Source organism: Cygnus olor, chromosome 5 (genome assembly GCF_009769625.2).
Source record: "Cygnus olor isolate bCygOlo1 chromosome 5, bCygOlo1.pri.v2, whole genome shotgun sequence".
Classification (NCBI taxonomy): domain Eukaryota; kingdom Metazoa; phylum Chordata; class Aves; order Anseriformes; family Anatidae; genus Cygnus; species Cygnus olor.
The window spans coordinates 47,434,109-47,450,911 of NC_049173.1; the positions used below are offsets into that span (position 1 = coordinate 47,434,109).

Here is a 16,803-nt window from a genome sequence, read left to right on the forward strand (position 1 = left end):
TTAAGTTTTATCTCTCTTGAGCACAGATGACCAGAACTGTACTTGGTACTCCAAATGAAAATTTAACAGCATTTTATAAAATGACACAAATGTTTTCCTGTGTCTACTAAAATTTTCCAATATTCCCCACAAAAATAAAGTTTTGTTTTTTTTTTTTTTTAAATAGCATGCATTCTTACCTACTATTCTGGCAAGAATTTTTTTATGAATCAACATGACATGGAGAATATCTTTATTCTTTTCAGCACAAAAGTCAGAAATATTCAAGCAAATATTATTAAACTAGCATAAATACATCTAAAACCAAACAGCGTTATTTTTTATATATTCTGTCAAATCATTTAGATAACAATACGGCAGCAAATAGCTTACTCCTGCTGGAGAAAATAAAATTGAACAACAGTGAGAATGAGAAGCAGAAAACATATCACAGAGAAGATATGAAAATTTTACACATTTTAGTTTTTATACATACTGAGTGTGTAGCATTTTAGATTTTAAACATACCAAAAATAAATAAAAAAAAACAAAAGTTATTCCAAACTTTTAGGGAAACTGGATTGCAAATCTAGGTTTCAGCAAATTTTAATTCTATATAAAAGATTCATAAAATCTTTTCATAAGATTTCATAATCTTAAAAGATTCATAAAAGATTTTTCTGTCACATACTCTTGTACTTTAAGATAGGAGAAAAAAGGATGTCAAATTCCTACTTTTTATTAGACAGGCTCTATGTCTACTAAAGCTACTGTTGGAAAAAAGTTAGGGGGCGGGAGTAGGAGATGAGCGGGGAGGAGGGAGGGTGGCACTGAGAAAAGGATGCTGGTATTGTTTTAGATGTTTTTTTCCAACAATGAATACCAAACCAATTGACAATGTTGCTCCCTTTTCCAAAAATAGTACATCAGCAGACAAGAGAAATAAGTTGCCAAACCAGAGAAGATCCAAAGCTAAACGCAGCAGATTTACCTACTACCACTGGAAATTAAATTGCTTCACCATTCACATAATAACCAAAATAAGATAGGAAATTTTTACTCAGTTTTTACTGGATGTCTACTCACAAACATCCAAAGTCATTTTAAGTTAAACTTACTTTTAATTAGAGTCTGGGTAAAGACTGGGCCAATTCTTCAGAAAATCATAAGTACAGAGAAAATCTTTTTTAGTAGAAAATGTAGTAAGCTTTCTTTTGTATTAAGTTACTTGAAAAAATGCTGGATATTACATGGATTTCACTTACACCAGCATAACCCAGAAAGAATTCATGAGAAGTCAATGAAATTAGTCCTATGGAAGATCAAGGTAAGATCATTAAGCAGCAGAATTGTGGAGACTGACAATATATCCATATTAATACTCTTTGGCTTTATAATACATGGAAAATTATTGAAAACCTTCAGTCTTGCAGATTTTAATTATGCATGTAAAATCTGGGATAAACACCTCCCAAATTCCTCCATGATCATGCGTTCACCTAGACAGTCAGAGTATCCTCGTTTTTCTGCCTCTTCAGCTTGCACCAGGAGACAAGTACATGTTGCTTTCACTTCTTCCCAAGATAGACATCTCAGCCTGACAGAGAAAAAATAAGCTAGTATAAAATATATTCATTTTAAATACAGAAAATAATTTAAAAGACAAACTGCAAACTTCTTAACTAAGGTACTAACAGTAAATTCAGCCTACTCCTGGCAAAGAAAACAGCACTGAGTCCCTCAAGGATTCCCGAAATGGCACTTTACCACCCCTTCCTTTGAATAAACTCTTCAAACTACCAGTTGTTAACATTGTATTCTGCTACATTATTAACATTATTCTTTCTGTTATGCAATTCAAATAAAGGCATAATTTGGCATCATCTACCCAATCTATACATTATCCACAGCAGAAATTATTCAAACATTTTCAAAATAATTATTGTCTGAACACCACAAACATAATAACAACAATTTTCTTACTACTTCTTTGGGAAAGGTTTTGTTAGAAATGAACGGACTGGAGGGGATTATGAAGAGAATTAATTACGTGATCAACACAAAACTAACTTCTGTTTTTAAAGCAGAACTAATACATAAGTCCTTGAAGTCTCCATACTACATTCCTAAGGGATAGGAATAGCCTCCCCTTTAGATATTTATTTAATTAAGACGGAAAAAGCTATGTGAAGGTAATTCCTTTTATATAAGCCACCTGTCATTTTAGTCATTATTTCTTAGGTAAATATGATACTGGTTACATGAGAGATTACTGAAGATAGACCAATGGGTTATGCATTACTATTTCCAACTGTTCACCTGTCTTTCTCCAATTTTGGTAATATTTCCAATGCTGATGTTAAAACTGGGTTATTTCCTTCATTACTTCCTATGTCCATGTAGTTTAGCGCAGTCAGCTGTGTTTTTTTATCTGGACTTTCTTCATAATTTTTGCAACCAATGCATTTACAAATAGAGGAACACATAATTTTAGCCTGGCAAATACAGAATATTTGTATAAAAATTATATAAAACTTAAATTAAACATACAACTGAAGAACCACTAGACCTATATCACCAGGGACTTATTCTAGATATACTGGTTTATATTCCCAGAGTGAGACTGTCAGTATCAATTTGAGGAAGCAAGTCAGTTCCCTCCAAGGATTCTCTGTGGAGAATAGTGATAGTCCCTTGCTCTGTACACAGACAAATCACAGACTGCTCCCCTCAGTTTGTGGACTGAGCAATGAAACTACCTGGATTGGCAGAAAACATTGCCTGCATTCATGATATTATGAAGAGTCTTCCAAGCCTGGTGGGGCCTGAAGACTACCACCCATTCCTACTCTTTCATGTAGGATCAAATGAGGCTGCAACAAGGAGACTCCAAAATATCAAAAGGCACTTTATGTCCCTCAGAAAGATGTTAAAGGGATCAGGAGTGCAAGTAGTGTTCTCCTCCATCTTCCCATTTGGAGGCTGGGACCCAAGAAGAAGGAGATGAACAGACCAGGTGAACAATTGGCTGCATGGCTGGTGCCATGCTCAAGGTTTTGAGTTCTATGATCTCAGACATACTTTTAAGAGACAGGGCAATGCTGACACAGGATGGTGTGCACCTAACCAAGCGAGGCAAGAGTGTTCTGGGCAGCAAGCTGGCTGGCCTTATTAGCAGGGCTTTAAATTAGATGTGGCAGGGGAAGGGGATATACTTCTGAGTGATGGAAGCAAACCTGGGAGCGTTCTCGCTTTAGGAAACAGCAGGGAAATACTTGTGAGCTGTCCCAAAGCAATCAGGAAAGGTTCATCTGAAAAGGTGATGTGACCGACAGCCCAGCTGAAGTGCCTCTACATAAATGTACACAGCATGAGAAATAAGCAAGAGGAGTTGGAAACAATGGTGCAAGTAGACAAATACGATCTGCTTGCTATCATGGAAATGTGGTGGGATGGATCACATAACTGGAACACTGGAATAGAGGGCTACCAGCTCTTCAGAAGAGATAGACAGGAAAGGAGGAACAGGGATCTTTCCCTGTATGTTAGGGAATGGATTGATTGCAAAGAGATGCCTCTGAGAAACAGCCATGGGCAAGTTGAGAGCTTGTGGATAAAAGTTAAGGACCAAACCAATAAAGGACAGCTTGCAGTTGGGGTCTACTACAGGCCTCGTGATCAAGGGGATCCTCTTAACGAGGCCTTCCTGCTTCAGCTACAAGAAGCATCACACTCACACGTTCTCATTGTGATGGGGAACTTCAACCACCCAGATGTCTACTGGAAAAGCTACACAGCAGGCTGTAAGCAGTCCAGGAGACTCCTGGAGTGCATTGAGGATAATTTCCTGGTCCAGGTGTTAGACAAAACAACCAGAGGAGAGGCGTTACTGGACCTGGTGCTCACCAATGCAGATGAACTCATTAAAAAGGTGAAGATTGGAGGCAGTCTGAGCTGCAGTGAACATGCCCTGGTTGAGTTCATGATCTCAAGGAATACAGGCCTGGAAAAGAGCAAAGTCAGGACCCTGAACTTCCAAAGAGTGAACTTCCAGCTATTTAAAGACCTAGTGGATGAGGTCTCCTGGAACACTGTCCTTAGGGACAAAGGAGCTGAACAGAAATGGCAACTCTTTAAGGGTGTTTTCCTTAGAGCACAAGAACTCTCCATCCCCCTGCATAAGAAAGTGAGAAGGGAGGGCAAAAAATCGGGATGGCTGAACAAAGACCTGCTGGTCAAACTGAGGCACAAGAAGGAAATGCACAGGAAGTGGACGTAGGGACATGTGGCATGAGAAGAGGACAGGGATGCTGTCCGGATGTGCAGGGAAGGGATCAGGAAAGCCAAAGCACAAATGGAACTGAGCTTGGCAAGGGATAGAAAAAAAAAATAACAAGAAGGGATTCTATAGGTATTTCAGCCAGAAAAGAAAGGCCAAGGAGGGTGTATCCCCACTGATAAATTAGAAGATTTTTAAGATCCAACCCAAGCCATTCTATGATTCTATGAAAACCATTCCTCATTTCTTCTGGAGCAAGGCATCGGCTGAGAGCTCATGATACTAAACATTTTAACTTCAGCTAGATTCAGTTCTTTGAAGTCAAAGACATGACAAGAATGAGACTGTGACCCCTATGTTCAAAAAATGTTATGATCAACAATTCAAAGAAAGAACTAGTTACAAAATAAAATCAATGTTAAAGTAATAACCAACAATAGGAAAATTCACCTGACTCACCTCAAAGCACTCACAATAATTCTTGAGACATCCTGAACGCCTGCAATTGCATCCTTTGTTATGGTGAGGTTTAACTTCTCCCAGTTTTGTTTGCCCAATCTTTGGTAGGAAAGCTTCTGGGTTTCTATCGAGACAAACCTGAAACAAAAAGTGTTTATGTCCACTTTATGTTCAATATTTATGGATGGCACAGAAGCTAATATGCTTTTCTCAGGGACAGACAAGATCTCTTATGCTCTACCAGGATGCCATCTGCAGCAGTGAAAGACAGACATCAACAACCCCATCAGTACAACTACTGAAGAGCATTTGATTTGAAAACCAGTTGTGGCACATTGATCCCCAAAACTGCTGTAGCTTCCACTGGTCGAATGTAGCAAAGTAATAAATCTAATTAGACCAAATTCTTGTACAATCCAGAGATGATCCGAGTGACACAAAAGAGTTCTGGAGAGTAGCATGCAAGAATAACAAAGCCATTAATATATCCTTATTTTAAAGTATCAGCAGTAGAATAAGACCTTTTATTTTCACTCTAAACTTTACAAAACATAACAGACATATGTATGTCTAAAATAGATTAAATTATTACCCAGATTGTGCAGTTTGAAACGCACACAAAAATCAGCCCCCATAGTACTCTATCTTTCACTAATAAATCAGTTTCCAAATGTAGAAGCAAACCGCTTCTCAGGAGTGCAGCGTTCAGTGCTGCTGTGATAAGCATGACCTTTGCATTGCTGATGAATCAACCAGAAAGACTGGCACAGAAAATTGCAGAAGATCTGTCAATGAGAATAATAATTTGGATAATGATAATTTGTTTTCCTTTAAATACTTCTAATATGGGGACACAATAAATTTTCCTTCAAGTGAAAACATTTCTGAAATTAAACTTGGGGTTCCATACTTCCTTCCAAGAATGAAAATTATCATTTGGTTATCTGAATGGTTTTAATCCAAAGTATCAGAAGTTCTATAAAAGGAAATTAAATATGTATATTTATTTATTTATTTACGTAAGAAAAATATAGAGACATCACAGTGCTACTTAATATAAAAATAACATTTCAAGGACTTTTACTACAGAAAAAACAATACTGCTGTATTTTTCATACATATTTTTCACAAAGATGATACCGGTCTGGTTTTTTTTTTTTTTTTACCTTAATGGCTTTAAATCGTTCAGTTTCATGAAGTGGATTGTTGTAACAATTATTGCAGTTGCAATTGCAGCAAAAATCACCATTGGCAAAGCAATCACAATATCTGTGATTAACATGTAAGACAAAATAAGAAATGAAAAGATTAACTGCTTTTAAATGTTATTCTACTTCGAGACAGAATTTATGGTCTCTATTCATGAAAAATGTCCCCTTCCTCTGTCATTTAATCATATCCAAACCTATACAAAAACCTTCTCTCTCTCATTCAGTTCTACATTTTGTAAAACATGCCCACTCCACAGATGAATCAAATTGTAATCATTATGTACACAGCTCCATGCATCTTATTTATGTGCATAATATTTATGCATGTAAATATAATAATACTGTGTGCATAATATTTATGCATATATTCTTATGTATAGCAGCAAGATAGATACTTCACTATACAGCATTTACATTCTATAAACTATTTTCTGAATACACACTGATCAGTACCTTCTAGCTTCTTTTTGTATTTTCCTTATTTTTTATTATATTCAGTCATCCAAAACTCTGCACTAAATTCTGAGCTTGTGTGAACGTTAGTTTACATAAATTATTGATCTTTCTAACTCAGGATCAGAGGAGTAATTTTTGAGACCTATGGACTGTTCAGTGGAATACATTTATTGTATGTTTATCCTTTCATATATACACTGCTACTAGCATTTATTAAATGTTGATAAACTATTACTTACAATTTAAGACACTGAGATTTTGTGCAGTTACATGGTTTCTTAGACTTTGTAAACCCTGAATGAGAAGGTAAGCTACACAGGTTGAAAAAGGAAAAAAATTAGAAAAAAATATACAAATACAGCTACTATGAAATTTAGTCTATATATTTAAAACAATAAAACCTTTTTCTTTTTTCCCTCAGCACTATTGGAGCTACTTAACGAGTGTAGAGTCACAGAGCGGGTGACAAAAAGAGAAGACTAAATAACCTGTAATCTCCTGCTACCCACCAGCTGTCACTACCTGGGGCAAATCAGCCCCCAGTCACAGAATCCAGTGATGGTTGAGCAACTGCAAAGTGTTCTCACCTCTCACCTTGGGGTTGCATCTGCCTTGTATTTAACAATGATCTCCAATTAAATATTATTAAAGAATTCCATTAGTGTTAGAAATAAGGGCAAAGCACATTATTTACATTTGGAAACATATTCACTAATTCAGAAAATTAAATGTTTTTCAGACACATGGACACCACAATTGCATTGATCCTAAGAAACCCTGGAACCATGCTAGACAGCCTTGACCACCAGCAACAGGCTTCATGACCACTGAGACATATACAGAAAGCATTTGTACAGAACTGCATTTGGGTTACAAGAGAGAAGCAGCCATGTAACACAAAGATGTCTAGGAGTCATTTCCAGTATAAAATTCAGAAGTCATCATGGACTAAATGTTTCACTCATCTTACCCAGCTGAAGGCACTTTCACTTGCAGGTTTGATTCTGGCTGGAACGTGGCAGTGCTAGCTACCGATTGTAAGGATCCATGTTCAAACTGTTTAAGATAAAATGCATATAACTAGTTTATGTTAAGTTTTTAAAAAGACTCCCATGAGTTAGAAGAGATAAGGTAACACTGAGAAAATGCTCCAAGGATGCTTTGTTTGCCATGAATAGTGATAAAACTCATAGAAGTATAAAGCCATTAAAATTGCATGCATTTCCTCTGTGAAACTGCTCAGTATGTCAGGATCCCCATTTCCCCTGGCGTGAAGTACCAAGAACAGCTTTCAGTGCTGCAGTATTAGCTTACTGTTTTCAACATACTGATAATTCTAGGTTCAGTAGCTTTTATTTCCAGTAGTCAACTGAAACTGGCTAGTGACTTGATAATTTACATTATGTTCATCTACCATATGACATCTAATTGGTTGAAGACTAGGCAAATTTTTAAAAAAGAATTAGATCACAGGCCAACAAAACAGACTGCAGATCTGTTGTCTCTTCAGATATACGATTAATAACAGCCTGGTTATGGAGAGAGAAGGGAAGAACAAATAGGATTATGCTGTTAATACACGTAAAATGAGGGGCTGTGAGTAACTGTAAATCATGGTTATTTTAATTGGTGATTGATCTAGCTGACCATAAGGAAGAGGAAAATTAATATATTTAAAGCAAGAGAAGAAATTTAGGGAACAACAGACTGAGTATAAAATTAAAGAGAAAAGAATAGCTGTCCTGCCTATATCACTATGCCAGAATGTTTAGGCACAAATATGCTGATATACTACTTCTAGTGCTGAAAAACTCTATAGTTGATTGTTCCCTCTGGCCCTTGGGTTTTCAATTCCCTCCTTTATGACAGTGATTGCTATTCACAACCCATCTGCTGTGCTTGTACTGACATCACATATTCATTTCACATAAATCAGAAGTTAACAGGTAAAAATTTGCAGTGATTTTTGCTAACAGCTCTGTTGGAAGTAACACACTAGAAATCAAACATCTGCAAAGATTTCTGGTCTTCTGTTCGATTTTCATTTTTAAAAATAAATTGAAATACTTTTCTACCACTTACTCCATCAGCAAAAAAGAAACATGAAAGAATTATGATTTAATCAGATGTAATGACTACTAAATCCAAATCAAGAGGAGAGTGTAAAGAATTCTACTGGAAGAAAAGAGTCCCCTTCTTCTGTAAAAGCCAATATGCCTTCCTACCCCCTCCCCCCAAAAGAGTTGCATAACAGTTCTGAGAAATAATATAATCTATTTAAATACAAAATTCAAGTTCTGAAAACTGGAATACATTTATTTTTGTCAGGGAAAACTATATATTTAATTTTGGTATTATTTCCAGAAAATTCTGAAACTGGGACAAGAGGCAACGGGCACAAACTGAAACACAGGGAAGTTCCATCTGAACACGAGAAAACACTTCTTTACTGTGAGGACAACAGAACACTGGAACAGATTGCCCAGAGAGGCTGTGAGTCTCCTTCTCTGGAGATATTCAAAACCTGCCTGGATGCCATCCTGCTCAACGTGCTGTGGGTCACCCTGCTTGGCATGAGGGCTGGAGTGGATGATCTCCAGAAGTTTCCAACCTCAACCATTCTGCCATTCCATGATTCTGTGATACCTTTATATACAGAAATTGTATTGGGTGCAGAAATAATCTGTCCAGACTAACTAAACTGTTTTTAGAAAATTCACAGTTGTTATTCCTGACATAGACATAATGACCCATATTAAGAAAAGTAAAAAGAATGTATGCTGCTACTTAATAAATGCAAAGAATAAAGCTTCTTTACCTCTTGCTCATTGAGATCCAGTTTACCTGAAACAGGCAAATACTGCCCCAGTACAGCTGTTACAGGGTTGCCCACATCTGGAAAGAAGATATTTACCTGAAGACTGCAGAACTACTCAGTGTATACAGTTTATTTTTTGCATAAATATTTTTTTAATTAAACATACCTGCAAATAGGTAGCTTGAACTTCTTATACAAATAAAAAAACATTACTTTCCTGACACCGTCTGTCTTCTGTCTGCACCTCCTGTTACAATTTACTTTAGAAACCAAACTTACTCTACAATTGTGTCAATGAATGAATGAATGAATTGTGGCCTAGAAGTTCTCTCTCCAGAAATGTTTTTTTCATTGCAAAGAACAAGAATAAAAAGCTGACCACACATACACACACACACACACACACAAAAACTTAAAGAAGAATCCATCACCAATTTGTAAGCTAGGAATTTGAGCACAGGTTGTTTTTACTCTATGACATCAAGAACATTAAAATACAAATGGCATAATGGCATAGAGTTATAATATTTTGATAAGATAATAAAAAGGGCTGAAACGTGCTTATCCCAAGTTCTTATTTTATGAATTTCTAGAATTTTGACAGTGTATCTGTAATGGAGATCTTTAACTTATGAAAAAAAGAAATACTAAAAATCCATAGCTGTCCTGATGAGGAACTGCATTGAAGTACATGAGTATCCTGGCCTATGTAGTAAAAAGCAAATATTAGTCATACTGAGATTACAAGATTAATCTTAGGCCTGTATTTACTTCTTTCCCATTTAAATTAAGAAAGATAGAAAAAAGGAAGTCAAAAGACAGCTTAATTAAAAAGTTGAAGATATTAGTTCCTAGAAATTTTTAGATATAATTCCTGGACCTACACTTTTTCCTTGCTAGGAAGATCAGTAAAATGGAAAAAAGCTCAAGCAAATAAAAACTAAAAAAAAAAAAAAGTGTTCTCCTCAGCTTTTTCTTCTCTAATATTACAGCAAATGAACAAGAGCTTGAATTTCTTTTATAGGAACTTTACCTTTAATTTGAATGTGCCTGGTTATCGCTTTGATAAATATAAATAAAAATGCTCTACACTTAGAGCACCTACTGCGATGTAAACACTCAGCATCTATTGATACTGAGAATAGTATCTGTGCTTGTATGGTGCTTAATATTAAAAGGCTTTATTTTCACATTGACATCAACACACAGCACTGTAATAAAGTTAATAAAATAATACATAATTATTAACAATTTAAATAAATAAAATGGCAGTGATAAATAATGAAATAAGCCATGTTTATGTTTCTGAGGAAGCTATATTTCGGTAAAGAAATATTCTCTCAAGTATTGTATTGCTTCTAAAATGAAAATGTATTACTCCACTAAACATCGGAATAGCTAAACTGTTAACTTAGGGCCTCAGAAAGCACCTTCTTTAAAAATGGATGGTAATTCAAGTTCGCCAAATGATGCAAAAATCAGTGGGACATTTTAAATCCCAAGGCTAAAGTATACCTGAGCCCTCAAAGCTGCTCTTCTTTTATACAGAAACAGTGACACTTGGTGGCAAGTTAGGGTAAATGCAAATGTATGCAAATATTTATGCTTGCATTGTATTCAACATATTCATTTCATCTTTCTTATTACACTGAAGTGCCTAGCATTTTTCAGTTATAAAATAATGTAATAACTTGTGATAGCTATACTAACTTTGGCTCATCTCCCACTGTTGCTGTGTAAGAACATAAACATATGCAGTTGCACATTAACCATGATATGCTTGCTATCTGACATGTTAGAGATAATTTTAACTTTCATTTTACCAGATTGAAGATAATTATGTTGGTCTTGATACTGGGGCAATACATAAACTGGTTTTAGTTCCTGTGTGGCACAATTGTTTATGCAGAGTATTTGAGTACCTCCTTCCAACTGACAGATTACCTGGAATAAATAACTAATGATTAGCTTTCATCTAAGAAACTTTAATTCTTAACATAAAGATATAAAGGTTTTCATAAGGGCAATGTGTTTCATAAAGCTGCATAATCACAGACTGGAGTCTCTCAGACAAACTCATTATTATGCATTAAGTTGTTTGCTTTTTGACCCTTTCACTTTGTTTGGTTCTGGAAGCAGCTCTTGAAGTACCATACTGTATCTCCTCAAGCTAGTTGAGATGGACTCGTGGTTCTCTAAATTGTTGCATGGGGAGTGTTTTGCATGTTCTGTATGTGTTGTTTTTTGTTTTTTTTTTAACTCTAGTTTTCTAGTATGCTGGTCTAAGATTCGGTTCCCTAAGCAGAAAACACCACATTCTGTTTCAAGGTTTCATTTCACTTATTTAGAAGTGATTCCTTTGTGAGGTAATTTTTATATTATCATATTTGCTTCTAGCAAGTATAGGTAAGTAGAAAATAATATGTTATATACAAAATAGCACTGTACTTGATAAAATTTAGACTGTGAGTCTGAGGAAGTCTTATTAGTCTTGACAAAGGGCTTATTAAGTGGGATTTTTTGGTGCATGTGTGGTACAAATAAGTTAAAAATTTTCTTTAGCATACAATTCTGCTATCAGTTACAGAATACAATCACCACAGGGTTAGAATCATTTCTGTGTAAACATCTGGGTTCCTCCACTACACCATGCAATGCTAATAACTTGCAGCCAGATTCGCCAACATTTGAACCGTAAAAAATTGTTGTGTCTTGGTAATTCTCAATAACCTTTTTAATTGCCTCTCTTACCTCAGCCTGAAACATCAAGTATTACATCTTAATAGCCATGCTTTAATATCTATTTTGAATTCCAAACAAATACAATAAATTAAAAAAAAAAATGCATACTTACTATTTCATCATAGACAGAAGCATTAGTCTGAGGTAAGCCACAAATACTGCTGGAAGATTCTAGTATATAAAATAAAGAATATTTTGTTTACTAAGAAATCAGTGTTTTTATACAAAGAGATCATTTATAGTGTTAATAAAGGCAGATTTTCACGTCACTATGGCATTACAGTCTTATGAAAGAATATTTAATATCCTCTTGTGACAGACTCGGGAAAAACAAGACTTCAGTATGGGTTTGTTTGATGTCTCTAAAAGGTTTATTGTGCCCATCTGGTAAAATTCATTTAGCAATGACATTACATTAGCAAGGCTGATGAATATGTCAGCTTCCATTGTAAAGACTGTATATTGCTAACATACAAAGAATGGCTGGGGGACTAAATGCATTATAAGGGACATTATATGCCAGAAAGAACAACTTGAGAACACTTGCTTTGCTAGATAGCATCTACATGATAGTAGGCTGTCTGTTTAACACTGGCTGACATACAAGGCTTGGTACACAAAAAGGAAACTCGATCATTCTTTTGAGGGATACAAAAAACAACATGGGCCACATTACATCGTTCCAACATGGTATTATAAATTTTAAACATCCGGTAAAAGGTGAATTCCACAACAATATATCACAGAAAGAACAGATTTGAAGTATCACCCTGCAAATACAGAATATTTGTTAAATAAGTCTCCTTGATAACATTAGAGAGAGCAGACTACATTCCACATCAAAAAAGAAGGCAACTTTCTTCACTGTTCTTGGTCCACTCAGACTTCAGGAAAAACTACCCTTTCAAGACCAAATCTAGCAGTTGGTTTAACCCTGAGCATGGTTGTGAGCAGGCAGAATACATCAACTCAAGAGCTTACTATCATCAGCAGTATCAGTGCAAACCCCAGTTTTAACACCTCTGGTCAGACTTCAAAGTGAAATAAAAACATTGTTCGACAAAATCCAAAAGGGAAATTTTGTTGCAAGAAGAAATATTTTCTTCACACTCCCCTAAATGAATGGAGAAGGGGTATAGGAGCAAGGAAAAAATCAAAAGGAAGACAACTACATGGCTGAAGCAACATGAACATACACAAAGAAATGGTGATCCATTTCAAACCTTCTGTTTCCTTCCAAGCCTTCTTAGCTCTAACATTTTCAGAAATGGCTCATACTGCAATTTCCCAAATCTAGAAATTGTTATTTAGCTATTTAAATGCTTTTCTAAGGTTGTTGGAGAAAAAAAAAAAAATCCCACTCAGCCACTTGAGGCACTTACCATTTAAGCAATCTGGCAAGTTTTTTGACTGCATAGGACTGGTTTGGATTCCCTTATAGTGGTCATAACAAATACAGTTATTCTCACCTGCAGCTGGAGGTATTAATGGTCTAAACACCTGAAGAAAAGAATGTTTAATTTATAACTATTTTATATATTAAATGTCTCATTTTTAAAAAGCCAAACAAATAAAAATGATTTATAGTGGCCTTCAAAATTAGAAATTATTTACATTTTCAAGATATAATTAAGCACATAAATGCTGCATCCAGCATTACCAGATACCACTGAAAGGTGAATATTATTTCTCCATTTTCTGTTCAACATGTGAACATGGTTCATGATCTGAACCATGGATCATGAACATGGATCTGAACAATGGATCAGATCTAATATACCTGTAACTATAATAGCATCATACCTAATACCTACTTTCGTATTTTCAGTATTAAAGCAAATTAAGAGAAAATGGAAAAGATAAAAACCAACTATTTCTTAGTCTCAAATTAGGATTGAGATTGTTTGAATTGGACAATTTGCTGTCTGTCTTTATGTTCTCTACTTCCTCCACATAATATAGACAGCAGTTTGGGAGGGTAAGCAAGCAGCATAGACACAGCCTATCAGCTTTTTTATTTCAGTAAAAGTATTCATAACCCAATTATAATTTTGTTCTAATACCTTCAAGAAACAGGACAGATTAAGAAAACGCAGATTTAGTGTGGTAAACTCTGAGGGTAACAGGAAGACAGCTGGTCAGAAAGACTCTTTCTAAATCTCATTTTTAGACCCTTTGTATAGAAGACCCAAGGCTAACAAATGTTTGTTACCTGCAGCTTGATTTTGAATAAAGGAACTGTTGTGCCTTACTGATACCTCTATTTTCTGGAGAAATTTGAATCTTATCAAAAGGTCAAAAGACTTAAGATGATTATTATTATCTTGATTATTAAAGAACTACTGATAATATTGAGCATGAGTGTAGAGAAACTCCCAAGCCAGAGATCCTTTTAAACCATAACCTGAAATCAGAAAGAAACCTAAAACATGTAAGGTAAATGTCATGGTAGACTTTGAGCATTTCAGGATGAAATGCCACTGTGAAATGCAGAGGGCTGGGTAGTGTAAGTAATGGGTTCTGTGATGGGAGGTTTCCTGCACAGATAGCTCCACAGCTGCCACATGACTTCAGACTGGCACCTTGCTGGGATTTCAAGATAGTTTCTCAGACAAAGCTTCAGTGCTCCTCTAATAGCAGCCCACAGAGCAAAAACAAAATTAGGGGATTTCTGCAGAAAGATTTCTGTAGATACTCTACAACCATAAAGAAAGATAGCAGCACACAAAAGTATTCTAAATATGATTAGTCTGCATAAAGTAGATGGATTTGGTCCTGTGAGCATCACAGAAAGTTCAATGATAGATAATACTTTATAGATAGTAACTGAACCAACATAGATATTACCTTCAAAATACACAGAAAAACATTGCCAAATGTAGAAAGTACACCACTTACAAAACTACTTTCTCTACAGAGATTTAACAATACAGACCACAATTTACTGTTGCAAATTAATTAATTGTTAGCTCATTTGGACTATACTTTTTAAGATGTCAAGTGAGTCACCTGTAGAACTAAAAGTTAATATATTATTTGTAATTTGTACAATTACCTAATACTTGCTAATACCAATGGTAATATATGAAACAACACTCAGAACTGTACGTTCACTGCATGTTATTTATGGCAATACAAAACATAAATTTATTTCTGTATTTACTACTAGGTTTGTTATAGTATAAAATTTAAGATGTAACTTTAAACATAATGTGGATCCCGTGTAAGTTTTAATGTGGCAATTCCCCACATTTCAAGCACAAATAAGCACATACAAAATTCCTATTTTACTTAATCTTACTGGTATAGTTCTGACATTTTGATCGACTGTTCCTTCTGAAGACAAAACGCTTGAATTTGGAACACTGCAATTTTTATGCTGTGTCATAACAGAAGAAAGAAAATGGACACCATCTGAAGGCAGATAAGGTGAACATGTATGTTCAACTTCTTCTGGAAGATTTAATTCCTTGTAATTTCCAAGATCTTCATTGCCACAGCTGTTGTTTCCATGTGGATATATTTCAGCTTTTGCTATTGCATTCTGATTTTCAATGGTAGGAGGATACTTGAAGTGATCCAACAGAGTCTCTCCCACATTTACAGTGCATAAATGATCGCCTTGACTAGATGACAATCCTTCTTCAAATTGATTATTTATTACTGCAGTTTCCAGATTAAAATTTTCAGAAATAAAAGGATTATTTTGACTAAATATTTCAGTTACAAGTCCACCATCTATAACCGATCTTATATCGAGCAATATCTGATTCTCCATAGTCATAGACAGTCCATCAGCTCCTTCTCATTTATTTGAATATAATTACATTTTCTATTTCAGTATTCTTCTGAATAGCTTTTATATCTAGAATTGAATGAAATAGACTAAGTACACTCAATACTAAAGATTGATGCAATTAACATGAAACTGAAAAATTTAACACTGCAAGTGGTTGTTAGGGTCCTGAATCTGCTTTTTAGAAAATACAGGCCACCACCCCAACACAAACAGCTGCTTTTTACCATAAGAACATGTCCTCGTAACTTTTAAACATGTTAGCAGCATTCAGGCTTAAATCAGAATTTTTTTTTATTTTTTATTTTTTTTTGACTAAAGCCAAATAGCAATTGAATCTGTCCTAGCACAGAGCCTGGACAGAGGTGTTGCTTACAGAGCAATAATCATGCTGCTTCAAGTTCAGAGCCCTAAGCAGCCCAGTGAGAGCAAATGCTCTTCGTGTCACTACTGTCAGAAGCAGACAAGGTTCCTCCCTGCCCTTTATGTACCACAATGCCAACATTAAGCTGCCATCCCTCCTATTTCTGGATTCAGACCATACCAACGCGGGGACACTCAAGCGTTAGGATAAGCCAGACAGGGACAGCTGAAGTCTCTCAGCCCCACATGCACCCATCACGACCCCCTCGGGGAAACCCCCGGGGCAGGACTCGCCCCTCGCTCCACCTGCACGGCCGTGGGATCACCCTGCCCCTTCCCCAGGGCTTTCACCTCCCCCGGGGGCCGCCGCCGTCCCCTCAGTGCGCGGGTCACACACGGACTCCCCCGCCGTTACCGGTGCTGCGCACGCGTCATAACGCCCCGCCCGCGGGCAACGGCCGCCGGCTCTCCACACAGGGCGCTCAAGACAGTTTGAAATTGGAAACAAACCAAAACTATTAAGTATTTCAAGGCAGATGCCGAAAGAGTAAACCTTAGTTCACTACTGTTCAGGGCAGCTGGTACCAAAACACTGCAGGCACATTAAAATTTCATGCTGTGTCCTGAGAAAAGCAGTAGTTACTCTCCAGCTGTACAAATTATAACCCAGCAACTGCTTTTCCTTCTACTATACACTGCA

The 16,803-nt window shown here is 36.0% G+C and overlaps 1 protein-coding gene across 9 annotated transcripts; it reads right to left on the reverse strand.

Moving 5' to 3' along the window:
* Window positions 1–203: 203 nt before the first annotated feature.
* Window positions 204–16,528, reverse strand: TESMIN (testis expressed metallothionein like protein). 9 transcript variants are annotated; one of them, XM_040558214.1, is made up of 12 exons: window positions 16,285–16,527; window positions 15,246–15,809; window positions 13,327–13,444; window positions 12,057–12,115; window positions 11,026–11,146; window positions 9,203–9,279; window positions 7,355–7,440; window positions 6,624–6,695; window positions 5,884–5,986; window positions 4,718–4,855; window positions 2,299–2,474; window positions 204–1,576 (listed from the first exon to the last, which is right to left on the reverse strand). In XM_040558214.1, the coding sequence occupies exons 2-12, from the start codon at window positions 15,726–15,728 to the stop codon at window positions 1,420–1,422; spliced, it is 1,590 nt and encodes a 529-aa protein (XP_040414148.1). In that variant the 5' UTR covers window positions 15,729–15,809; window positions 16,285–16,527; the 3' UTR covers window positions 204–1,419. The 9 variants fall into 9 exon arrangements, with proteins under 9 accessions (XP_040414148.1, XP_040414149.1, XP_040414153.1 ...); XM_040558215.1 differs by having other exon boundaries at window positions 16,455–16,524; XM_040558219.1 differs by having other exon boundaries at window positions 13,414–13,444; window positions 15,261–16,527.
* Window positions 16,529–16,803: the final 275 nt, after the last annotated feature.

Coding starts and splice junctions, on each gene's coding strand:
- TESMIN (XM_040558214.1), bottom strand. CDS start 15,728: ATGACTATGGAGAATCAGATATTGCTCGATATAAGATCGGTTATAGAT. Junction 9,280..11,025: donor ACATAATTATCTTCAATCTG/GTAAAATGAAAG, acceptor TCTTCTTTCCAG/ATGTGGGCAACCCTGTAACA. Junction 1,577..2,298: donor CCAAAATTGGAGAAAGACAG/GTGAACAGTTGG, acceptor TTTCTCTGTCAG/GCTGAGATGTCTATCTTGGG.